At 40.2% G+C, this 27,276-nt stretch overlaps 1 protein-coding gene across 11 annotated transcripts in view; it reads left to right on the forward strand.

The window, feature by feature from the left end:
* Positions 1 to 27,276, forward strand: part of LOC125934648 (UDP-glucuronosyltransferase 3A2-like) — a 184,969-nt gene that overhangs the window by 74,992 nt on the left and 82,701 nt on the right. For 2 of the 11 annotated variants that reach the window (XM_049648179.1, XM_049648178.1), the window contains exons 6-8: positions 10,184 to 10,415; positions 11,873 to 12,092; positions 14,073 to 14,312. The exons of 2 other annotated variants lie outside the window; for them this stretch is intronic. In XM_049648179.1, the coding sequence (XP_049504136.1) occupies positions 10,184 to 10,415; positions 11,873 to 12,092; positions 14,073 to 14,312 (692 nt within the window). Of the gene's footprint in view, positions 1 to 10,183; positions 10,416 to 11,872; positions 12,093 to 14,072; positions 14,377 to 26,121; positions 26,419 to 27,276 lie in introns of those variants that run through there. 7 more of the 11 variants (XM_049648177.1, XM_049648184.1, XM_049648176.1 and 4 more) reach the window with 6 other exon arrangements.

A 27,276-nucleotide genomic window follows, 5' to 3' on the forward strand; every position in this document is an offset into this window, starting at 1 on the left:
ATATTGCAAAATTTCCTTCTCTATTTTTTTTTAAAGTTTATTTATTTTGAGAGACAGAGAGTGGGAGGTTGAGAGGGGCAGAGAGAGCAAGAGAGAGGATCCAAGGATGTTCCCCGCTGTCAGTGCAGAGTCTGATGCAGGGCTCCATCTCACCAACCATGAGATCATGATCTGAGCCAGTATCAAAAGTCTGATGCTTAACTGACTGAGCCACCCAGGTGCTCCCAAATTTCCTTCTTTAAAGACTAAATAGAATTCCGCATGTATATGTGTGTGTGTGTGTGTGTGTGTGTGTAGATTGTTTCAACATTGTGGCTATTGTGAATAGCGCTTCAGTGATTATGGGAATACTCTCTGAGATTCTGATTTGCATTCTCATGTGTATATACACAGAAATGGAATTGTTGGTTCATGTGCTGGTTCTATTTTTTTTTTTTTTTGAAGAATGTGCATACTGTTTTCTATAGTGTCTGCACCATTTTGCATTCCCAAAAGCAGTATGCAAGGGTTGCAATGTCTCTATATGCTCAACATTTGTTGTCTTTTATTTCTTTTATAATAACCATACTGACAGGTATAAAGTGATACGTTACTGTGGCTTTGATTTGCACGTCCCTGATTACTAGTGTTGTTGAGAATTTTTTCATATATCTGCTGGCGATTTGTATGTTGTGTTTTGATAAATGTTTATTCAAGTCCTTAGCCTATTTTTTACTGAGGTTATAAGTTTTTTTTTGTTTTTTGTTTTTTTTTTTTTTTGCTATTGAGTTTTAGTCCTTTCCTATACATTTTAGAGATTAATCTCTCTCTTTCTCTCTCTTTTTTTAAAGTTTATTTATTTATTTTAAAGAGACAGAGACAGCCAAGCTGGGGAGGGGCTAAAGAGAGAGAGGGAGAGAATCCCAGGCAGGCTTCATGCTGATAGATACAGGGCCTGATGTGGGGCTTAACTCATGAACTGTGAGATCATGACCTGAGCCAAGATCAAGAGTCAGACGTTTAACAACTGAGTGACCCAGGCGCCCCCAGAGATTAATCTCTTATTAGGAATATGGTTTGCAAATATCTTCCATTTGTAAATGTCTCTTTACTCTGTTGATTGTTTCTTCTGCTGTGCAGAAACTTTTTAGTTTAATATAGTCTCACTTATTTTTGTTTATTGAGTTAATTTTGTTTCTGTTGCTTGTGCTTTATCATTGAACTCATTGCCAAGACCAATACCATGAAGTTTTTGCCCTGTTTTCTTCTATGAGCTTCACAGTTTCAGGTCTGGTGGGGAAGGGGCAGAGACAGGGGAACGAAGTATCTCAAGTGGGCTCTCAGCTGACAGCAGTGAGCCTGATATGGGGTTCAAACACACTAACTGTGAAATCATGACCTGAGCAGAAGTCAGATGCTCGACCAACTGAGCCATGCCCCCCGGTCTAATGTTTAAATTTTTAATCCATTTGAGTTTTTGTGTGGTGTAAGATAGGGGTCCAATTTTATTCTTGTTCATGTAGCTATCCACATGACCTGGTTAGGGATTCTGGTGAGAGGGTGTTTTCATAACGATTCACCGGTTTTGATGAGACTGGTTACACATTTGCCTTGGGTGCACTACTCTTTCATTTAGTTTCTGGATTCCTTACAAGGGAATTTGACCATGAAATATTGCTGAATTAGCATGTTTTTCAGGGGAAGGAGCATCCAGAGCTTCTTACTCTGTCATCTTGTTGATCCCAGGGTCCACTTTCAAGGAAGCCCTTGCTATAAAGGTCACGGAAGTACTGTTAGGTACATGGCTTTGATATTGCGAACCTCCTTAAATAATGGCCCTAAGCTCTTCCTATGTCTTACCCTCGTCCTAGCCTTGCTGGTAAAAATGCTTCAATAAGTTGATATTTTAATTTCTACTTTTTATGATCATATATAGAATAATTATGTAGTGAGAGGACACCGCAATTAAGGATTTTAAAGGAGATTAGTTATCCATGATGAAATGTAAAAAAACTGAGACATAATGTAATGAGGCAGGATTGGGTGTGACTGACAAGACCTGCGGGCATAATCTCTAATGTCTCCTTCCTATAAAGGCCTGGTTGCTGACTCAGCCTAGATTTTCTGATTTGATTGATCTTGGATTGGGTCTAGGTAATGTAATATTTACATGGTACCCAGGTGGTCTGAAGGGAGAGCCTGAACTCAGAACTACTGCTCTAGAAGTTTTGAAAAAGGTGGAGAGCTAAGATTAGTGGCTGCCTGTTGCCTGTAGGTAGGTACTTGGGAGCTATTGTATGGACATTATCTCATATATTGTATGTCATGCCACCTTGAGAGAACTGTGATGATCTCCAATTTTATAAATGAGAGGACAGACATTCATGTGATGTGCATATTATTCCCAGTACCATTTAGCTCAGAGCAGTAAAAGCCCAGATCTGACCTAGGCACCAAAATCTCTAACCTTCCCCTACTGATCTTGCATTGAGTGAACAGAAAAAGTTGGGGAATGATTCATGGGCAAAATGGACTTTGGTTCATGGTGGCATTTCTTAAGAAACCGAACTGGGAAGGAAGATACACCAGGTTGAAAGAACAGGTGGCCCCATGTGTGGAGGTATAAGTAAGATGGACATGAGGCTGGGTTCTCTTGGTGACCCTGGCCAGACCAGTGTAGCTGAAGATTCAATTATACAAATAAAACTAGGCCAAAACACAGGCCTTACCTGACATGATGGTGGGTCAGGTCTTGGAAGTGAGACAGGAGTTATTAAGGAAGAGAATAATGGAAGTTAAAGTGTGTAATCCCTGAGATAACAAATGCTTGCTTTGAACGATTTTTCTTCTCTCCTTTCCTACTTTTTTCTATTGAGATCAAATAAACATATAATAAATTTTACCACTTTAGCCATCTTGAAGGGTATAGTCAGGGGCATTAAGAACATTCACATTGTTGTGCAACCATCACCTGCATCCATCTTTAGAACATCTTCCTCTTCCCAAATGGAAACTTCATACCCACTTGATAGTGACTCATTATTTCCTCTCTGCATCCAGACCTTGGCAACCACTATTCTCATGTTGTCTTTATGAATTTCACTACTCTAGGTGCATTATACGGGTAGAATCATACAATATTTGTTCTTCTGTGATGGCTTGTTTCACTTTGCATAATGTTTTCAAGATTCATGCATGTTGTAGCATGTGACCAAATTTCTTTTCTTTTTAAAATGTTTATTTATTTGGGGGGAGGGTAGAGATGGAGGGCAGAGAGAGAGAATCCCAAGCTGTCTCTTCACTGTCAGTGTAAGGCCCACGTGGGGCCCAATCTCATGAACTGTGAGATCATTACCTGAGCCGAAATCAAAAGTCCAACGCTTAACTGACTGAGCCACCCAGGTGCCCCTGAATTTTAAGGCTGAGTAGTATTTCACTGTATGTACATACCATATTTTTAATGTATTCTTCTGTCCATAGACACCCTGGTTACTCCCAATTTTGGCTATTGTGAATAATGCTATGAACAGTAGTGTTCACAAATATTTGTTTGAGTCCTTGCTTTTGATTCTTTTGGGAATATGCCAAGAAATGGAGTTTCTGGGGCATATGATAATTGTATATTTATGTTTTTGAGAAACTGCCATGCAGTCATTCACAGTGGCTGCACCAGATTACCTTTCCACCAACAATGCATTAGGACTCTAATTTCTCCACATCTTCACAAACACTTGTAATTTTATTTTTTTTGTTGTTTTTTTTTTTTGTTCTTTTTTTGTTTTGTTTTTAAAAATTTTATTACTTACCATCCTAATGGATGGGAAATGGTGTCTCACTGTGGTTAGATAAGAATTTTCCTGATTAGTGAGGTTTACCATTTCCTAACCTTATTGGCAGTTTGTATCTCTTCTTTGTTCAATATCTGTTCAATATCTGTTCAAGTCTTTGCCCATTTATGAATCATGTTTGTTTTTTGTATAGAGTAGTTCTTTCTATAATCTCTTATCAGATATGACTTGCAAATATTTCACCCATTCCCTGGGTTGCCCTTTCACTGTGTTGATAGTGACCTTTGATACACAAAATTTTTCTTTTTGATGTAATTTTTTATTATGTTGCCTGTGCTGTTGGTGTCTTATATGAGAAATCACTACCCAATACACTTACATGAAGATTTCTCTATTTTCTTTTAAGAGTCATATGTGTATAGATCAGATTTTTAGGTCTGTCATCCACTTTAAGTTGATTTACCATATGGTATAATGTAATGGTTGACTTTCAGTTTTTTTGCATGTGGATATCCAGTTTTCCAATATCACTTGCTGAAAAGACTGTCTTTTACCTAATGAATGGTCTAGAACCTTTGTCAAAAGTTATTTGACCAAATATACCTGGGGTATTTCTGGACTTTCTATTTTATCTTATTGATCTACATATCTTTTTTGTCATACTACACTATTTTGATTACTGTAGCTTTGTAGTAACTCTGGTATCAGGGAATGTGGGACCTCCAACCCTGTTCTTTTTTCCACATTGTTTTGGGTACTCATTGTTTTTGAAATTCCACATCAGCTTATGATAGGTTACTATTTCTGCCAGAAGCAAATGTTGTTCACTATTGATAGAGATGCATGGTACCTGTGGATCACCTTGGAAAGTACTGGCATCTTTAAAGTATTAAGTCTTCTAATCCATGAAACCTGAATTTTGTTTCCACTTATTTGTGTCTTCTTAATTTCCTTCAGCAGTGGCTTACAGTTTTCAACATAGTTCAATATAGTTACCTCCTTGGTTAAGTTTATTCCTAACTATTTTTTTATTCTTTGGATTGTATTGTGAATGAAATTGTTTTTCCAATCTCCTTCCTGAAATGGTCATTATTAATGTAATGCAATTGATATTCTGAGCTGATTTTATTTCTTGCTACTTTCCTAAATTTCTATATTAGTCATGACACATGTTTTTGTGTGTGTGTGAGAGGAAACTTAGGATTGTCTGCATATTATATCTTGTTATGTGCCATTATTTCTTGGTGCAATCTTTCTATTCTTTCCTCTCTCATTCCCTTGAGAACTCCATAATGCATATATTAATCTACACAAAGGGGTCCCGTGAGTCCCTTACACTCGCCCTTTCTACTTTTTTCTCTTTAGACTTGACATTTTAGATGTCCTGTCTTCAAGTGTACTAAGTCTTTCTTCTGTCTGTTTTGGTCTGTATTGAACTACCCTAGTGAGTTTTTCAATTCAGTGATTGTATTTTTTGTTTTGATTTTTTTTTGCTTTTTTTGAAAAATAATTTCTGTCTCTTCTTGCTATTATTCTCTATTTGTTCATATATTGTCTTCCCGATTTCCTTTAGACCTTTGTCCACTTTTTTTTTTTTTTAGCTCTTTGTGCATATTTGGTCAACTTAAAAGTCTTTGTTTCGTAAATCCAATGTCTGTTTCTTCAAAGAGGGTTCCTGGAGATTTATTTCATTCCTTTAAATGACACATTTTGGCTTTTAGTCTCTCTCTTTTTTTAATATGTCTTGTGATCTTTTGTAGAAAATTGTGGGCATTTGTAAAACCAGTCACTTCTAGTTGTGTTTGCAGGCTGCCATGGAACACTTTCATTAATTAGTGGGGAATGTTTTAATACTTTGGATAAGCCAGGGCAGACAACTTAAAGTGTCCTTAGGTATTTTCTGAGCATTTTTCCTGTCTGGACCTTTGTGTATGCGTTCATTCATCTGATTCTTCCTGTATACTTGGCCAATTTTAATGTCTTAAGTTCCCAAAGAGTCTTACCCAGATTCTGTTCAGGGACATAGGTGTTTTGTTTGTCTTGCCCCAAGATTCTAAATTCTGCAGTATCCCTGCAGGTTTTACATGACATTGTGCCCTCTATTGCCTTGCAAGACTCCCACCAGCCTGATATCTGAGCTATATTGCCATTTCCAGTCAGAGCTCTGAGCCTGGTGAGATCTTAACTTGTCACCTGGGAGCCTAGAGAGTGGCTACAATGTTGCAAATTATTTCATTTCTTCTCCTCTTACAGAAGGCAGGGCTACCACTGCTGCCTCTGGACCATGGCATGCCACTTCAGGAAGAGTGTGGGGCCAGAAGAGTAAAATTGCCATGGAAATTCTCACCATTCTGAGTGTGTTTTTTTTTTTCTTCCTGAATGGGCATCTGTTTGGTTTCTGTATATCACTGACTATTTTCCCAAGTCGTATAAAATTATCTGAGTGAGTCTTTAGCCTTTTTTGTCCTTTTGTTTTTTCTGTGGGGAGCTGGGAGTACTCAGCTTCTTATTATGACGTCGTGCTCTGCCTTTGCCAATTTTAAATTATAGATTTACACTGATCTTATAAATGTCAAGTGACAACAAAGCTGGTTTTTACTGGTCCTTTGGGATGATAGTTTTTATAGTGTTGTGCTGGATGGAGTTAAGAAGGGCCAGAATGGTACAACGAGGTAAGCTGGAGACAGTCAACAAATGCAGAGGCAGGAAGATTGACAAAGGATATGAAACTAATTTTTAGGGTGTTAGATCATGAACTTCTTTAAGAATCATCTAGGGTGGCTATGTGCTAATTAAAATCAGACAAAATAGACCAATGTCAAACCTTTTACAGGATATAAAAGGTATTTTATAACTCGTCTAATGTAACAAAATCAAGCAGCATAATGCAACACATCTATAGAATGAAGAGAATTTAAAAAAAGCTAATCATTTCAAGAGATGCAGAAAAAATATTTGACAAAACTAACGTCCTTTCATGATAACAGTCACAAAACTAGGAGTAAACAGGTATTTTTTGAACACGATAAAGAGTATTTATGGAACACTGACAGCTTTAACATCATATTCTATGGGATAGACTGAAATCCTGCTGCTTCAGATCGGTAGTCTAAGATGCCCGCTTATATCACCGCTATTCAAATATACCCTACACAAAGCAAGTAGGCAAGAAAAAGAAATAAAAAGCATCCGAATTGGAATGGACAATGTAGAAATGGTTTGATATTCATATGACATAATCTTGTATATAGAAAATCCCAATGAATTCATACAACTTGTGTTTTCATACACTGGCTATGAACAATCTGAAAATGAAACTAAGCAAATTATTCTATTTACAACAACACCTAATTAAACTGAGGAGGCAAGAGACACATACACTGGACACTATAAATTTGCTGAAAGAAATTAAGGAAGACCTAAATAAATGGAAAGACATCTCAAGACCATGAATTGTGATACTTAATGTTGTTAAGAGAGCAATACTACTCAAAGTGATCTACAAGTTTTACCTAAGCCTTATCAACACTTGAGTGGCTTTATTATTACTCTTTTTTCTTTTTTGCAGAAATGGAAAAGCCAGTCTTCATCTTACATTGAAATGTAATGGAATGCAAGTAGCCAAATCAACATGAAAAGAATAGTGTTCAATGACACACATCTGTGACCAATTCATTTGTGACAAGGGTGCCAAGAGCAATCAATGAAGAGAACAGCCTCTTCAGTAAATGGTGCTGAAACCACTGGATATTCATTCCCATGAAAGAGAATATATTCCAAGCCTTCCTCACACCATATACGAAAATCAACTCAAAATGGATCAATGGCCTAAATAAAGAGCTAAAAGCCAAAAAGTTCTTAGAAGAAAAGAAAGGGCTAAAATGCATGGACTCGGACTTGGCAATGAATTTGTAGATGTGACATTGAAAGAATGAATAACAAAAGAAAAAATAGATAAAGTTGACTTCATCAGAATTAAAAGCTTCCGGAGAAGCTTCTCCGGAAGCTTTTAATTAAAGGGGACATTTTATAGAAAATGAAAGGACAACCTCTCAGGTACCAGGCGAGTATGTACTCTCTTGCTGCTTTTCATCCTCATCTTGGAGGTCCTAAGAAAGTAGTAGGAGAAAGAAAAAGCAATAACAATCATGTAGATTAGGCAGGAAGAGTTAAAACTGTTCTTTCTCACAGATGACATGATGGTCCATCTAAAAAATCTGAAAAGTCAAGAAAAATATTTCTGGAACTAGCAAGCAATTATAGTAACATTAAAGCATACAAGTTAAATATAAAAAAATCCATATTTTTCTTGTATATCAGCAATGAACAGGAGGATGTGAAATTAAAGTCACTCTACTATTTATATTTCACAACTAAATATGAAATCTTGGGAATAAATACTAACAAAACATGTATAAGATTTATATGGAGAAAACTACAAAATGCTGATGGAAGAAATCAAAGAGCTAAATAAATGGAGAGATACTCCATATTTATGGGTAGGAAGACTCACTATTGCTAGGTGTTAGTTATCTCCAATTAGATCAATAGATTCAGTGCAATCCCACCGAAAATCATAGCAAATTATTTGTGGATATTGATAAATGGATGTTCAGATTTCCATGGAGAGGCAAAAACCCTGAAGGGCCAACGCAATATTGAAGATGAAGAGCTAAGTTGGAAAACTGACATTAATCAACTCCATGACTTATGAAATGGCTGAAGTAATCAAGACAGTGTGCTATAAGCAAAAGAACAGACAAATAGATCAATGTACTAAGAATAGAGAGTATACATAGATCCACACAAATTTAGTCAAATGATTTTTGACAAAGCTTTAAAAGAAGTACCATGAAAAGAAGACAGTCTTTCCAACAAATGGACACAGTTCTTACATCTTCAAACAAATTAACACAAAGTGGGTCACAGACCTGAACATAAAATGCAAAAGTATGAAATTCCTATGAGGTGACATAGGAGAAAATAGATTGCGAAGTGCTTGGTGATTTTTTTTAGATATAAAATCTAAGGAATGTTCTATTATAGGGTTGATAAGTTGGTAAATTTATTTTAAAAATAAAGAAGGTGTGATTTCTGTATACAATGTAATACTTCTTGGCAATTTGCATTTGCAGCAACGTGGATGGAACTGGGAGGTATTATGCTAAGTGAAATAAGTCAATCAGAGAAAGACATATATCATATGTTTTCACTTATATATAGATCTTGAAAAACCTAACAGAAGACCAGGGGGGAAGGGAAGAGTAAAAAAGTAATTACAAAGAAAGAGAGAAGGAGGCAAACCATAAGACACTCTCAAATATAGAGAACAATCTGAGGGTTGATGAGGGAGGGTGGAGGAGAGGGGAAAATGGGTGGTGGGCATTGAGGAGGTCACTTGTTCGGATGAGCACTGGGTGTTGTATGTAAGCGATGAACCATAGGAATCTACCCCCAAAAACCAAGAGCACATTTTACACACTTTATGTTACCCAATTTTATAATAAATTATGTTAAAAAAATAAAAATTTCTGTTCTTGGAATTACCTGTCAAGGGAATAAAAGGTGGAGACACAGACCAAGAGTAAGTATTTGCATAGATAAACCTGATAAAGACTATTATTCAAAATGTAATACACACAAATACACAACCATATATATAAAATACACAAATAACTCTTAAAACTCAGTAATAACAAAAAAAGCCCAATTAAAAATTTTTAAATGGGCCAACCACCTTACCAGAACTCTTATCAAAGAAGACGGACAGATGGCTCATAAGCATATGAAGGAGACAAATGACAGATATTTCTCCAGCATCTACCTCAGCCTCCAGAGTGCCTACTGCCCCCTACTGGGCCAGGAGAGCAACTGGCACTCACCCAGACACTAGCACCTCTGGTCTGTCATTGGAACACTCCTAAATGGCCATATCTCCACAGACAAGGATGAGGGATGAGGATGACCCTGGTACTGGGCCATGTTCACAATGAAGAAAGAGGTTCCCATCACCTCAACTTTCCTCTTCTTAAAACATTGTTATACATGGAAGTCCTGTATCTAGATGTCACTGCTATAGTATGCATTAAGTGCTTCATGTGCAACGTGGGCGATTGTGGTAGTGGCTGGACACCTAAGGCTCTCTTGACATTTATTTGTGATTATTGAAAGTATTTGTATGGTATGGTGTGTCCTGAGGTCTCAGAAAAATGACTTCAAGGCCACCAGAAACAACAGATATGAGCAGAGTGCAAAACCTCCCTAGCTATCCTCAGAGCTATGAGAACAGTATCAAGACAGTAAGCTCTAGGCACTGACAGGAGGGTGTATTCGGTTAATAGATGTCTTTCAATTCACAGGTGTCTAGGTTTCCATGAACAACTCTGTTCACATACTTTCCTTTCTTACCACTCCAGGAATTTGAGAATTTTATCAGCAAGTTTGGAGACTCTGGTTTTGTTCTTGTGGCCATGGGCTCCATGGTGAGCACCTATCAGTCCCAGGAAGTTCTCATGGAGATGAACAGTGCCTTTTCTCATCTCTCCCAAGGGGTGATATGGAAGTGTAAGCCTTCTAAGTGGCCCAAAGATGTCAAATTGGCAGCAAATGTGAAAATCGTGGACTGGCTTCCTCAGAATGACCTCTTGGGTAAGGACTGACCAGATCTATTTCTCTTTTTCTACTTATGTCTCTTTAGGGCTCCATGGGGAAACTCCATCACTATGAGAAGGGATGTTGGTAGCTAAAGATAATGTTTAGAGGACAGGAGTGGACCAGCCACTTGGAGTTCCTGGGAAATCAGGCTATACGTCAAAAATGTTTAAAAATGCTGTGTTTGCTTCTTCCTTTCTATTTCAGTCCTGATATTTTCAGTCAGAAGTGATATTTTTGTCAGGTTATTTTAACCCTAACATGTTTGCACTGAAGAAAGTTATCCAAACCTAATCAAAGATGGCTTGTGGACTTTGAGAACACACATCAGGGGTCTTCTTGCCATTGCTTTTCCTGGGTCCTTGAGAACCTGTTAGGCCACGTGCCATTACAGACACCCCCCCCCCCAACACACACACATGTTAGCACATTCTCCTATGCTACAAAAGGTATAGTCATAATTTCAAAAAATTGATGTTGATGGTGTCTGAAGGGTGTGCCAAAATATCTGACTGTCAAGGCGAGTAACTTGTCAGCCAGTCATTTGGTCCATAAAATTGTCTGGTAACAGTTCCTTACACCCCAAGGTTTTCTTTGTCCTTGTGCCAGTTTTTTGAGCACCTTAGCTGCCACCACAACTGAATACCTCAGAGGTTCACCCCAAGATTATTCACCCCAAGGCTCACAAACGTATTGGGAACTTAAGATAGAGTGTTTTGCATATTTTTTTTTTCACAAGGCATGGAGTAAAAAGGATTCTGATTTTCAAGGAAACACCAATAGATTCTGATGCACATCCCTGTTGAGAGGCACTGTTTGAGATGAACTCTTCATTATCAACACTTGTTTTGGTTTTCTCTAAAAAAGAGTAGAGTAGCACACGGGAACTGGAAATACTGAGATGGGTGGTCCATCACGCCCTACTTTAGAGGATTTCTTATTAAATTGAGGAGAAAGCACACAGAGTGTATGTTTGAGGAATGCCAGGTGAGATGCGATGACATTAAAAGTATTAAGACTTCAATAAGAGGAAAATAATGGGCAGTGAAGGAGAGAGGGTGAGACGTGGAGAGTGAGAGACAGAAAAGAGACAGAAGGAGACACAAAGAGAGCAGACATAAGAAAAGCAAAGAGAGAAACAGGGTGGAGAGAAGAATGGATGGACGGATAGGTGGATGGATAGTTGGGAGGAGGAATATGCCTTGCTTAACACTGTTCTCTGCAGCTTTCCCTTGGCTCTGAGTCTTAGATGGATTGACTTAGAGGAATCTCTGTACACAGACAAGGCCAGAATCTTCTATCTTGGAATATGCACCCTTGAGTGTGTTCAAAGCTGGACCAGTAAATCCATTTTCTCCACCATACCTTGAAATCCCTTGGTATTTTCCTCTGCCCTGATGCTTTCCCTGGTGTTCTGAAAGTTTTCATGCTGAAATATTCCTGATTTACAACAGCTCACCCACGCATCCGTCTTTTTGTCACCCATGGTGGGTTGAATAGCATAATGGAGGCCATCCAACATGGTGTGCCCATCGTGGGGATTCCAGTCCTTGGAGACCAGCCTGAAAACATGGTCCGAGTAGAAGCCAAGAAGTTTGGTGTCTCTATCCAGTTAAAGCAGATCAAGGCAGAGACATTGGCTCTGAAGATGAAGGAAGTCATAGAAGACAAGAGGTATGCAGCTCTCTGAACTTGTCATTGAGACTAAAAGAAGATATGAAATACGATGGGTACTGTGTGGCACTCTTTTGCAAAAAGGCAAAACTTTAGGGACAATGATATGCATATGATACTAATACCTGTTCTGTTTCATCTGAGAGTAAGACTAGGCGTTTAGGTTAGATGCTGAGAACAATTTTCTACCATAAGTATTGCAAAGACTCTGACCTATTTACACTGGGTCTCAGAGAGGTGTTATATTTTGATGCTGCTTATAGTAGAATTTCACTGAGGCAGGAGGTCTCCTTTTTGTCCCCCAATAAGCCACACTGTTTCTCCAGCCTCAGGCCCTTTGTCAGTGCTGCTCCCTAGAACATCCTTCCTTCTCCTCTCACGACTGGTTCCTTCATGACCATTGGGCTCATCTTCAATGTCCTCTCCTCAGAGAAGTGGTCTTTGTCTGACAGTCCTAAATGCACTCCTCTCTCACCCCCTTCAATTGTAATTTGTTTTTTCTTCTTAACACTTCTCAGGATAGGTAACTACCCCATTTCTTTCTGTTTTTGCTTTATTGTCGGTCCCTCATATTAGAAAGTAGAGAGTAAGCCCCCTTGGATGGCCAAGTGTGTCTGTTTTTTCCCCTGAGCTCACCGGGCCTAGCACAGGGCCTGCCACAAAGTAGGTTGAGATGAATTTCTGTTAAGTGAGTTGGTAGAAGGACCCATGATATCTTATGTAAATTCCCATCCAGCACAATGATCTGATAATGAGGATGGGTGGAATATCTTATTAGCATCTTCAGGACATCTACCCTGAGTCAGGAGTATGTTACATCACATATATTCATACGTGCTTTTTCCTTTAGTGTACCATAAGCCTCCTGGGAAGAGACTTTTCCTTACAGCTTAATCACTGTTTTATAGTTTAGCACTTTTTGGCCCTAGGCATGGATCTTTGCATGAAGGCACCAGTTTGAACTTTTCAATGTGACCCAGCTAGACTGTGGCAAGACCAGTAGTGTAGACTCTAAGTCTAAAGTTCTTTTTTTTTCCAGCAAAAGAGCAGACGCAGGATTAAAGTGAGAGATGGCTAATGTCCGGGAAAAAGACAAGAGCCCCAAATAAGGGTCCTTGCCCCATATTTATTCAGATCAGAAGGCTTGCAAATGTGATGGGTGTACACAGAGAGACAAAGAAACTATGAACATTAACTTTTGGACATAGGGGAAAAAGGTAGTTTTGAAGATATACAGTGTTTGGGGTTTGGGTCAATATAAAACAAAATCTGGGTGCTGGGCAGATGGGTAGATGGTTGTTAACAGCAGACAGGAGGCACCATGCCTGTTTATCTTAGCTAGCCTAGAGGATGAGACAGATAGGGGAAATAACCTCATGGTTAATAAGGCATCTTTTCTTTTGTTAACTATCTTCACTCTGGGCTGCTTCGCCTGCAGCACAGTGGTCCATAGTCCAATTCACCAATTTACCTAACTTGGCCCCATTCTCCTGTGAAAGCAGCTTTTCTGCTATAGTACTAAACTGGGGGTGCTTCCACCCTGAACATCTAATCTTGGTTATTTCATATACTTATGTATTGGGCACCTGTGTGCTGTTTCTATTTCAGGCCTTTGCCTCTCCCTTTCTATTTTGGAGGCTCTGCACCCCCTCTCTATTTTGCCTTTGCACCTCCCTATTTCTGGCACCTTTCTGCCTCCCAATTCTTGGGGTGTCTTTGCACCCCCTATTTTTGGAGTGCCAATCTGGTTTACTGAAACTCGGGTGTGAGCATTTTAGGACTTTGTATTTCTTTATGCCTTGTTAATGCATTGGTGTAAGCCCAGGGGATTCCTAAGCTTATCCCCTACAGACCAGGCCAGCACTTTTCCTTGAAACTGAGTCTTCTGTGCACATGGAGGAAAGAATGTGTGTGTGATACGTTGTCTCCAAGTCTTTTGAGGCCAAAGGAGTAATGCCCTGCCTCTGTGTCTGCCAACAGGTACAAGTCAGCAGCGGTGGCCGCCAGCATCATCAGGCGCTCCCACCCCCTGACCCCTGCCCAGAGGCTGGTGGGCTGGATCGACCACATCCTCCAGACAGGGGGTGCGGCCCACCTCAAGCCCCATGCCCTGCAGCAGCCATGGCATGAGCAGTACCTGCTGGATGTCTTCTTGTTCCTGCTGGTGGTCACCCTGGGCACCCTGTGGCTCTGCGGGAAGCTGCTGGGCATGGTGGCCAGGTGGTTGTGTGGGGCCAGGAAGCTGAAGAAGGCCTGATAGGGGTGCATCCTTGATGGGTATTTGAGAAGCCACTGGTTCTACAAAGTCTCCAACCATACAGGAAACCCCTAGTGTCTCCCTGTATTCCACCTTATGGTGGCACATAAATTGCTCTTCACTTCTGTCTGTGTTTAAAAATTCTTGGGACATCTGGGTGGCTCAGCCGCTTAAGTGTCTGACTTCAGCTCAGGTCATGATCTTGCAGTTTGTGAGTTCGAGCCTCACTTTGGGCTCTGTGCTGACAGCTTAGAGCCTGGAGACTGCTTCGGATTCTATGTCTCCTTCTATCTCTTTTTCTCCCCCACTTGTGCTCTGCCTCTATCAAAAATAAATAAATGTAAATAAAAAAAATTTAAAAAGAGTCTTGTGAAGGATTCTTGGGATTCTCCTTTAAATTGTGGTAAAATATACATTATATAAAATTTGCCATTTTTACCATTAAGTATGCAGTCAGTGGCATTTAGCCATTGTCATTACGCTGCAAACATCTCTACCACTCATTCCAGAACAGTTTTCATCATTCCAGAGTAAACTAACTCCACGCTGATCAGTGATTCCTCATATACATGCTCCCCTCCACCCGAATCTCCATCAATCCCTGTTCTACTTTCTACGCCTGTGAATTTGATCTTGGCTTCTTGACTTGCCCCTCATCAATGGACTCCTCACTCAGACCCAAAGCTTTAGCAGGCAGTCCACCTTCCTCCCCACTCCCTGTCCTTAGCACAGGGCCATGTTTACTTCATCATTGCTGTTTGGACACTTGTCAGTCTCTCTACCTTTTCTTAATTTAAATTTCATGATATGACATAACATAGTGGCCAGTTCTTCCATTATGAGTCTTCCTCTTGTATCTCCTTCTCACCTCACTTCTCAGTTCAGGAAGCCTGGCCTCTGTCCTGCAGTTAGGCAGGGGTGGTTCTCCCAGGACTCCACTCATGGTCTCTGTCCTGAGTCTGTCCTGGGAGAGCACCTCCTTTGCTGCTCAGACCAGGAAGCTGTCTTTGGCCACAGATGATGCTGTGTTTTTCACTTCCCACAATTCTCTTCTCAAGTTTCCCACCTCTGAATATGTAGTCATGGAGACCTCTAGAAGGGAAGCTGGACTTTCACGTGAGGCTCTTGGCCTCGGGTCCAGTGACTATAGACATTCCCAAGACTTTGTTGATTTAGAGAGCATCCATCTGCCACCATAATGTGGCAGAGAATATCCCTCTATGTGGAAATCCCTTGGGAATTACATTCAGTTCCTAGAAACATATACCAGAAAAAGTGTGCCTTAACCACCAAGGTTTTTTTTTTTTTCCAATATATGAAATTCATTGTCAAATTGGTTTCCATACAACACCCAGTGCTCATCCCAAAAGGTGCCCTCCTCAATACCCATCACCCACCCTCCTCTCCCTCCCATCCCCTATCAACCCTCAGTTTGTTCTCAGTTTTTAAGAGTCTCTTATGCTTTGGCTCTCTCCCACTCTAACCTCTTTTTTTTTTTCCTTCCCCTCCCCCATGGGTTTCTGTTAAGTTTCTCAGGATCCACATAAGAGTGAAAACATATGGTATCTGTCTTTCTCTGTATGGTTTATTTCACTTAGCATCACACTCTCCAGTTCCATTCACGTTGCTACAAAGGGCCATATTTCATTCTTTCTCATTGCCATGTATTACTCCATTGTGTATATAAACCACAATTTCTTTATCCATTCATCAGTTAATGGACATTTAGGCTCTTTCCGTAATTTGGCTATTGTTGAGAGTGCTGCTATAAACATTGGGGTACAAGTGCCCCTATGCATCAGTACTCCTGTATCCCTTGGGTAAATTCCTAGCAGTGCTATTGCTGGGTCAGAGGGTAGGTCTATTTTTAATTTTTTGAGGAACCTCCACACTGTTTTCCAGAGTGACTGTACCAGTTTGCATTCCCACCAACAGTGCAAGAGGGTTCCCATTTCTCCACATCCTCTCCAGCATCTATAGTCTCCTGATTTGTTCATTTTGGCCACTCTGACTGGCGTGAGGTGATATCTGAGTGTGGTTTGGATTTGTATTTCCCTGATAAGAGGCGACGTTGAACATCTTTTCATGTGCCTGTTGGCCATCCGGATGTCTTCTTTAGAGAAGTGTCTATTCATGTTTTCTGTCCATTTCTTCACTGGGTTATTTGTTTTTTGGGTGTGGAGTTTGGTGAGCTCTTTATAGATTTTGGATACTAGCCCTTTGTCCGATATGTCATTTGCAAATATCTTTTCCCATTCCGTTGGTTGCCTTTTAGTTTTGTTGGATGTTTCCCTGGCTGTGCAGAAGCTTTTTATCTTCATAAGGTCCCAGTAGTTCATTTTTTCTTTTAATTCCCTTGCCTTTGGGGATGTGTCAAGTAAGAAATTGCTACGGCTGAGGTCAGAAAGGTCTTTTCCTGCTTTCTCCTCTAAGGTTTTGATGGTTTCCTGTCTCACATTCAGGTCCTTTATCCATTTTGATTTATTTTTGTGAATGGCGTGAGAAAGTGGTCTAGTTTCAATCTTATGCATGTTGCTGTTCAGTTCTCCCAGCACCATTTGTTAAAGAGACTGTCTTTTTTCCATTGGATGTTCTTTCCTGCTTTGTCAAAGATTAGTTGGCCATACGTTTGTGGGTCTAGTTCTGGGGTTTCTATTCTATTCCATTGGTCTATGTGTCTGTTTTTGTGCCAATACCATACTGTCTTGATTATTACAGCTTTGTAGTAGAGGCTAAAGTCTGGGATTGTGATGCCTCCTGCTTTGGTCTTCTTCTTCAAAATTACTTTGGCTATTCGGGGCCTTTTGTGGTTCCATATGAATTTTAGGATTGCTTGTTCTAGTTTCGAGAAGAATGCTGGTGCAATTTTGATTGGGATTGCATTGAATGTGTACATAGCTTTGGGTAGTGTTGACATTTTGACAATATTTATTCTTCCAACCCATGAGCACGGAATGTTTTTCCATTTCTTTATATCTTCTTCAATTTCCTTCATTAGCTTTCTATAATTTTCACATACAAATCTTGTACATCTTTGGTTAGATTTATTCCTAAGTATTTTATGCTTCTTGGTGCAATTGTGAATGGGATCAGTTTCTTTATTTGTCTTTCTGTTGCTTCATTGTTAGTGTATAAGAATGCAACTGATTTCTGTACATTGATTTTGTATCCTGCGACTTTGCTGAATTCATGTATCAGTTCTAGCAGACTTTTGGTGGAGTCTATCGGATTTTCCATGTATAATATCATGTCATCTGCAAAAAGTGAAAGCTTGACTTCATCTTTGTCAATTTTGATGCCTTTGATTTCCTTTTGTTGTCTGATTGCTGATGCTAGCACTTCCAACACTATGTTAAACAACAGCGGTGAGAGTGGACATCCCTGTCGTGTTCCTGATCTCAGGGAAAAAGCTCTCAGTTTTTCCCCATTGAGGATGATGTTAGCTGTGGGCTTTTCATAAATGGCTTTTATGATCTTTAAGTATGTTCCTTCTATCCCGACTTTCTCGAGGGTTTTTATTAAGAAAAGTTGCTGAATTTTGTCAAATGCCTTTTCTGCATCGATTGACAGGATCAAATGGTTCTTATCTTTACTTTTATTAATGTGAAGTATCATGTTGATTGATTTGCGAATGTTGAACCAGCCCTGCATCCCAGGAATGAATCCCACTTGATCATGGTGAATAATTCTTTTTTATAAGCTGTTGAATTCTATTTGCTAGTATCTCATTGAGAATTTTTGCATCCATATTCATCAGGGATTTTGGCCTGTAGTTCTCTTTTTTTACTGGGTCTCTGTCTGGTTTAGGAATCAAAGTAATACTGGCTTCATAGAATGACTCTGGAAGTTTTCCTTCCCTTTCTATTTCTTGGAATAGCTTGAGAAGGATAGGTATTATCTCCGCTTTAAACGTCTGGTAGAACTCCCCTGGGAAGCCATCTGGTCCTGGACTCTTATTTGTTGGGAGATTTTTGATGACTGATTCAATTTCTTCGCTGGTTATGGGTCTGTTCAAGCTTTCTAATTCCTCCTGATTGAGTTTTAGAAGCGTGTGGGTATTTAGGAATTTGTCCATTGCTTCCAGGTTGTCCAGTTTGTTGGCATATAGTTTTTCATAGTATTCCCTGATAATTGCTTGTATCTCTGAAGGATTGGTTGTAAAAATTCCATTTTCATTCATGATTTTATCTATTTGGGTCATCTCCCTTTTCTTTTTGAGAAGCCTGGCTAGAGGTTTATCAATTTTGTTTATTTTTTCAAAAAACCAACTCTTGGTTTCGTTGATCTGCTCTACAGTTTTTTTAGATTCTATATTGTTTATTTCTGCTCTGATCTTTATTATTTCTCTTCTTCTGCTGGGTTTAGGCTGTCCTTGCTGTTCTGCTCTATTTCCTTTAGGTGTGCTGTTAGATTTTGTATTTGGGATTTTTCTTGTTTCTTGAGATAGGCCTGGATTGCAATGTATTTTCCTCTCAGGACTGCCTCTGCTGCATCCCAAAGCATTTGGATTGTTGTATTTTCATTTTCGTTTGTTTCCATATATTTTTTAATTTCTTCTCTAATTGCCTGGTTGACCCACTCATTCTTTAGTCGGGTGTTCTTTAACCTCCATGCTTTTGGAGGTTTTCCAGACTTTTTCCTGTGGTTGATTTCAAGCTTCATAGCATTGTGGTCTGAAAGTATGCATGGTATGATTTCAATTCTTGTATACTTATGAAGGGCTGTTTTGTGACCCAGTATGTGATCTATCTTGGAGAATATTCCATGTGCACTCGAGAAGAAAGTATCTTCTGTTGCTTTGGGATGCAGAGTTCTAAATATATCTGTCAAGTCCATCTGATCCAATGCATCATTCAGGGTCCTTGTTTCTTTATTGACTGTGTGTCTAGATGATGTATCCATTTCTGTAAGTGGAGTGTTAAAGTCCCCTGCAATTACCACATTCTTATAAATAAGGTTGCTTATGTTTGTGAGTAATTGTTTTATATATTTGGGGGCTCCCGTATTCAGCACATAGACATTTATAATTGTTAGCTTTTCCTGATGGATCGACCCTGTGATTATTATATAATGCCCTTCTTCATCTCTTGTTACAGCCTTTAATTTAAAGTCTAGTTTGTCTGATAGAAGTATGACTACTCCAGTCCTCTTTTGACTTCCAGGGGCATGATACATAGTTCTCCATCCCCTCACTCTCAATCTGAAGGTGTCCTCAGGTCTAAAATGAGTCTCTTGTAGACAGCAAATAGATGGGTCTTGTTTTTGTATCCATTCTGATACCCTATGTCTTTTGGTTGGCGCATTTAGTCCATTTACATTCAGTGTTATTATAGGAAGATATAGGTTTAGAGTCATTGTGATGTCTGTAGGTTTCATGCTTGTAGCAATGTCTCTGATACTTTGTCTCACAGGATCCCCCTTAGGATCTCTTGTAGGGCTGGTTTAGTGGTGACAAATTCCTTCAGTTTTTGTTTGTTTGGGAAGACCTTTATCTCTCCTTCTATTCTAAATGACAGACTTGCTGGATAAAGGATTCTCGGCTGCATACTTTTTCTGTTCATCACATTGAAGATCTCCTGCCATTCCTTTCTGGCCTGCCAAGTTTCAGTAGAGAGATCAGTCACGAGTCTTATAGGTCTCCCTTTATATGTTAGAGCACGTTTATCCCTAGCTGCTTTCAGAATTTTCTCTTTATCCTTGTATTTTGCCGGTTTCACTATGATACGTCGTGCAGAAGATCGATTCAAGTTACGTCTGAAGGGAGTTCTCTGTGCCTCTTGGATTTCAATGCCTCTTTCCTTCCCCAGATCCGGGAAGTTCTCAGCTATGATTTCTTCAAGTACACCTTCAGCACCTCTCCCTCTCTCTTCCTCCTCTGGAATACCAATTTTGCGTAGATTATTTCTCTTTAGTGCATCACTTAGTTCTCTAATTTTCCCCTCATATTCCTGGATTTTTTTTATCTCTCTTTTTCTCAGCTTCTTCTTTTTCCACAATTTTATCTTCTAGTTCACCTATTCTCTCCTCTGCCTCTTCAATCCGAGCCGTGGTCATCTCCATTTTATTTTGCAGCTCATTAATAGCATTTTTGAGCTCCTTCTGGCTGTTCCTTAGTCTCTTGATCTCTGTAGCAATAGATTCTCTGCTGCCCTCTATACTGTTTTCAAGCTCAGAGATTAATTTTATGACTATTATTCTAAATTCACTTTATATTGTTTAAATCGTTTTTGATCAGTTCATTAGCTGTCGTTATTTCCTGGACGTTTTTTTGAGGGGAATTCTTCCGTTTCATCATTTTGGATAGTCCCTGGAGTGATGCGGAACTGCAGGACACTTCCCCTGTGCTGTCTTGAATAATTTGCATTGGTAGGCGGAGCCACAGTCAGACCTGATGTCTGCCCCCAGCCCACCGCTGGGGCCACAGTCAGACTGGTGTGTGCCTTCTCTTCCCCTCTCTAGGGGCAGGATTCACTGTGGGGTGGCATGGCCCATCTGGGCTACTTGCACACTGCCAGGCTTGTGGTGCTGGGGATCTGGCATATTAGCTGGGATGGATCAGCAAGGTGCACAGGGGTGGGAGGGGGAGGCTCAGCTCGCTTTTCCTTCGGATATCCGCTTCAGGAGGGGCCCTGCAGCACCGGGAGGGAGTCAGACCTTCTGGAGGCCTGGATCCGCAGAAGCACAGTGTTTGGGTTTGCGAGGTGCCAGCATGTTCCTTGGCAGGAACCGGTTCCCTTTGGGATTTTGGCTGGGGGATGGTTGAGGGAGATGGCGCTGGCAAGAGCCTTTGTTCCCCACCAAGCTGAGCTCTGTCGTCGGGGGCTCAACAACTCTCCCTCCCATTGTCCTCCAGCCCTCCTGTTCTCTGAGCAGAGCTGTTAGCTTATAACCTTCCAGATGTTAAGTCCCGCTTGCTGTCAGAACACACTCCGTCAATCCCCTCTGCTTTTGCCAGCCTGACTCAGGGGCTCTACTTACTGGCAGACTGCTCCTCCGCCCTGGCTCCCTCCTGCCAGTCAGTGTAGCACACACTGCCTCTCCACCCTTCCTACCCTCTTCTGTGTGCCTCTTGTCTGCCTTTGGCTCCAGAGACTCCATTCTGCTAGGCTTCTGGTGATATTCTGAGTTATTTAGGCAGGTGTAGGTGGAATCTAAGTGATCAGCAGGATGCGCGGTGAGTCCAGCGTCCTCCTACGCCACCATCTTCCCCAGGTCTCTACAAATTATACTTTAAAATTGATTTGAAAATGTATACATGTGAGATGTTTTTTAAGTGCTTTTGTATTGTTTACCTTAAAATGTATTATTACATTTAAATATAATTGTAAATGCAAACACATTTTGGTAATTTCCAAAATAGTAGAGCTAATACAGTTTTGATGAAGGAGGAGATATGCATGCATGAGAATTTGGTTTACTTCCTGAAGAATCAGAGGACAAGGGATCAATTTCACATATTCAGACCTAATCCAATTTATTTTGTGAGTGGGACCTGGGCTTTACATAATTACAATATAAAACATAAAAAATAATAAACATGGGCAAAATATTTAATTTGTTGGTCTTTCATGGGCATGGAACATGACACATATTCAGGATCTACATCTAAAATGCATATATTTGGAGGTATGTGTTAGAATGTCAAAATATAGTTCAGTCTGTCATTTATGTTTCCTTTCATTATGTGGTGATTCTTCCATTTACGTGTTTCTACCCTTACCACCAACCATGATCACATATTGATTCTTTGTGTGACTAGGTACACTAAATTCTCCATGGATGTGATTTTCCCCCATGTCAATCTTCTGTTGTTTGGTTTATCATATCCTAATTGCAGGCGCTGTGAGATGGTTATTTGTTTAAGTGTCAACCAATTATCTATGCAAAAGGAGGTAAATGGAATTACTTGTTGTCTTAAGCAAACTTCTTTCTACTTAGCTCAAGGAACTAGCTATTTCTGAAAAGCGGATTTCATATTGTGAATGTCCTTAAGATGAATGCATTTTACCCAGTTCAACAATTTGATTCAGCCAACACTGACTGCTTTCATATTTGTCAACAGGCATCATGCTGGGCATTTTGGAAGATGCAGATTCTAAGCTGAAAGGGGGTTCAGCAGACCAAGGGCAGGGCAGCAGGCCAGGGTGGAACCCTAGTCTAGAAGAGGATTCAGAGGATGCTGACTAAATTTGGTGAAGGAGGGAATCTTTGTCACACCCACCCCAACACATTGTGCTGTGCTGTACTTCTGTATCAGTGACCACACTGTGTCCTCTCTCAGAAATGCCATTCTGCTCTTGTTGGGACAAAAAGCTTCTACATGTTCTTCCTACCAAGCTTTATTATGTTCACATTAGTGTGGCTGCACTTGACTTTGACCCTCACAACAGAGCTCCCTGTATATCCTCTTTCGAAGCATTTTTCCTAATATGTTGAAATTACTTGTTAACATGTATGTCTCTCAATTTAGAAACTATAACACCCTAACGATCAGGGACTGGGTTCCGTTTATCTTGTGCTTATAGCACATGGCATGGTGGTTCAAACAAATAATGCTGAGATGACAGGATAATCTTTTAGAAGAGAGACAATATTTGTCTCACACCATATCTCACACCATATCTAAAAGTAAACTCTAAATACATTAGATATTTAATATAAATAAATGACAACATACTGAGTCTAAAAATAAGGTGTGTGTATGGAATTACTATGGAATGACCTTGATCCCTGTGTACGGAATGATCTTTTATATGACTTAAATATTCTGAAGCAACAAAGAAAAGTTAACTAGTTTAATTTGACAATAGTAAAATGTTTTTACACAGCTAAATTACCACAAGTAGAAAAATACCATTAAAAAAGTGGGATAAGTGTATTCATAATTTTCATCACAGTGAGATGACTACTAGTCCTAACATTTTAAAAGTCTGTCAGAATTGAGGAAGGAAGCTTGTTACAAGGACACAGTGGGATCATAGATACCTATAAACCACAATGAACAAGACAATTTTAAACTAATGTGGATTGAATTCTAATCTGTTAAGTAAAAGAACATAGTCTAAAGACAATATAGTAATCTCACTTTTATTTTTAAGTAAAGAGAAAAAGGGAGAGAATAAAAATATAATTATATCTACATGCTGTTGCAAAAAGAAGCAGAGGGATGAAAAATCAGAATCATGTGATAGATTATCTATAAAGTTGTTTTTGAATAGCGTGAAGGTCAAGGAAACAAATGGCATGTCTGTAGATTTCTGTGTTTACATAGTTTGGTCCTTGTAGGCACGTTATTATTTTTCATAACAAAGTTCTATTTATAACAAAAAATGGAGGAGAAAACTCTAAAATAGAATACAAACAGAAACAAATGAATTCAAAATATTTTCAAATGTGTAACAATTGCACTGTACCAAAAAAATGAGGGAACACAATTGCATTTTGAACACAGTACTTTGAATATATGTCTCATCAATCTAAAGAAAAAATGAACTGCAAAAATCTACTTTTAGACTAATCTATTTTTTTTTTAAACGTTTATTTATTTTTGAGGCAGAGAGAGACAGAGCATGAATGGGGATGGGACAGAGACAGAGGGAGACACAGAATATGAAGCAGGCTCCAGGCTCTGAGCTGTCAGCACAGAGCCTGACGCGGGGCTCGAACTCACGGACCGTGAGATCGTGACCTGAGCTGAAGTCGGACGCTTAACCGACTGAGCCACCCAGGCGCCCCACTAATCTATTTTTTGAGTAGTCTATTGGGTAGAACTGATATTCACAGTTCATGGATTAGTACATGGTAACATTTTTTCAGTATGATTGAGCAGATGTGTAAATATACCAAGGATTTTGAAAGTAGATTTCTTAAATTTAGAAGGGGAGTTACTAATGTGGAAATGGAGGAGATGAAAATCACCTCTGTGGTGGTGCTGGAATTGAAGGTATTATCAGTATGGATTCACAGTTTCCCACAAATTATATGTAAACATGGTGATATAGATATGTAATATTTATATCCATCTTGTATGTATATATTTCATAACTGTCCACTGAAAAGGATTTATGAACAACAGTGCTTCATTAGCAATGAGCACTTTTGCAAACCACACCTATTTTTAAAATACCATTAGGTGTCTTTGAGAAATGGAAGATTTGAAGACAGAAACAAAAAAAGTTCAAGTGGAGTCTGGAAATTGTGTGCCAGAAAGAAAGGAAAAGCTCCAAAATGGTTGAGTTTCAACAGCAGCAACCCAATACATGATAATAGGAAGAGATAATACCCCACTGAATAAATACAGAGAGATGAATAAATAATGATAATAGATTGACACAGATAGAAAATAGATAGATGATAGGTGGATAGGGACAAAGGAAAAGGTTTTGTAACAATACAATGCCACATGGAAAAAAAAAAAAAAGTGCAGTTAAAACTCACTAATTGGCCACCATGACAGCTACAATTGCTTTAAGTAAGAAACAAAACAGTTGATAAAAATGAGTGAGTGAAATTTGATAGGAACAAAATATTTACACAGTTTCAAAATGTCTCCCCAAATCTGATTTCCTAATTATAGGGTAAAAAAAATAGCAGCTTTACAGTCAAGAATCTTGATGAACACCACCTTAAATAAGGGATAGAGTTATCATCTCTAATGATTGGACCATCTAATAATATCATGTGCTTCGCATTGAGATTCACTGAGATGGAATCAACACCACATTTGTAGTATTCCCACCAAACTCCCTAGTAACCTGAAGTATTCTGAGAAAACATCAAACAAACCCAACTGGGGATCCATCATAGAAAATAAACAGCTTGTACTCTTAAAATATCAATCACATGAAAGAAAAAGAAGGGTTGAGAAACCAGTCCTTACTAAAGGAGATGAAATACACATGATAACTAAATGCAATGTGTGATCCTGAATTGGCTCCTGCACCAGAGAATTCCTGTCACAACATAGGATACTGTGTGCACAACTGGAGGGATTGAAATAAGGATTGTAGACAAAGTAATGTGATTACATTAATATTAAATGGTGTCTCCCTAATGCAGATTAATGTTTTCACTGGGAAGATATGCTACCTGAACAGGTGAAAATTGTGAATGTGCATGCATGTAATCATATAGTATGAGGGGAAAGTGGAGTAATAGGTTGGGAGAGTTTTAACACGTTTCTAATGAGAAATTTCAAACACTTAGAAGAATAGAACTTCTTGGTGCCCACTACCGAGTCCTATTTTGTCATGCCCATTCAGAATTACAGACTTAGCCTTAGAGGTTCAGTCCTTCAGTCAAGACCTGGCCCTCCAGGGGTATTTAACACGTAGGGGACACTAGCACTTTCACCAGTAGGTACTTTCCAAAGACACTCCCTGAGCAATAAGTGTAGGTCATTTTCTTCTTGGAGTCAGCTTCTGGGATCTTGAGATTGAAGACTCGCGGAGATTTTAAGCAGGTACCTGGGGAAAAGGGGCACGGGGATGACAGTATGAGGTCAATAGTGCAGTTAGGAGGTGCGAACATTTGGGGAAAGGTCACTAAAACGGAGAAGGGTCTGAGTCACCTGGAGGTGGAGCTCACTTGGAAGTGACATCCTAAGGTCTCTATCATTCCTGGTTCAGAGGATCTTCTCTGGGGAGAGTGTGGTGATTCCAGGGACAGAGAGGGGTTAAGGAGAGCTCACTAACCCCTCCTTCCTGCTGCCTTAGCTTAGGGAGGGTGAGGACCTAATAGCCTGTGGAGCAAGCACCCAGGAGGCGGAGCAGAGGGGCCAGAAGTGACAAACAGAAGAGAAGGCAGGCAGGATCCACCTCTCACCTCTTCCCGAGCTGCCTGCCAGCGCATTTCCTTGGCAGCCAGGGCAGCGTGTGTCCCAGGGCACGCACACAGGTCACTGTGCAGGACACAGAGGCACAGAGCATAGGGCTCTGGGCACCAGGCTGGAATCTGCAGCTGGGACAGGAGCGAGCATGGTGGGGCAGCAGGCGCTACTGCTAGCTGGCTTCTTTCTGCCTGGGTTCCTGCTCTCTGAGGCTGCGAAAATCCTGACTGCTTTTGCACTGGGTGAGTGCTTAGCTGGAGAATCAGAAAGGGGCCCATCCCAGGCCCCTGTGCCAGGGCTCAGTCACAGCCTTAGGTCAGAGGATCATTCCATGTGGTGTTCTAGAGAGGGCTAGGGTCCCAGGCCAGAGGAGGGAGAGGCGTGAGAGGTCTGTGCGGTAGAATGGGATCCCTACTGTTGGGATGGGGAAGTTAGTTTTGGGCTACCAGCAGTTTCCTTTCCTCTCTTTGTATTTGCTCTGGAGCTGCTTCACATTCTGCATTCCTGGGGCCAGAATGTAGATCCAGTGCTGAGCTAGAAATCATGAGCTGCCCACCACAGGGCATGGCAGGGACTTTCAGAGGCACATGCTCAAAGTGTGGGACAGTAGAAAGTGGAAAGTGAAGTCAGTTTCAGGCTCTTGGAGGCTAAGGACAGGGGCTCCTGGGGGCAGCAGCACTAACTGGGCATGTTTCACTAATGGGAAACCTGGAGAACTGCCTGGGCAGTGGAGGGGGCCCTGGACAATCAAGTTCTTGGTGCCCCTCTCTCTTTTGCCCTTACTGCTGGAAGGTGTTGACGGACTGTGAAGCAGTTAATTTTGTGTGAACCCAGTTGTAATGCCTTTATTTTGTCCCAAAGGGAACAGAAAGGGAACAGGAAAATTTATTAGGAGGAAGGTTTCAGAAGATGGAGTTTCCTAAAGACTTTTTTGGATCCATTCTGACAGGCTAGGGGATCTGCCCTGTCCCCTCCTCTGCCCCAGAATGCACTGGGCTCACCAACACCTTCAGGAATGGCTGTCTCTGCAGGAAGCCTTTTCTCATGCATCCATTCCTTCCTTCCTTCCTTCCTTCCTTCCTTCCTTCCTTCCTTCCTTC

The sequence above is a fragment of the Panthera uncia genome (assembly GCF_023721935.1).
Source record: "Panthera uncia isolate 11264 chromosome A1 unlocalized genomic scaffold, Puncia_PCG_1.0 HiC_scaffold_17, whole genome shotgun sequence".
Classification (NCBI taxonomy): Eukaryota; Metazoa; Chordata; class Mammalia; order Carnivora; family Felidae; genus Panthera; species Panthera uncia.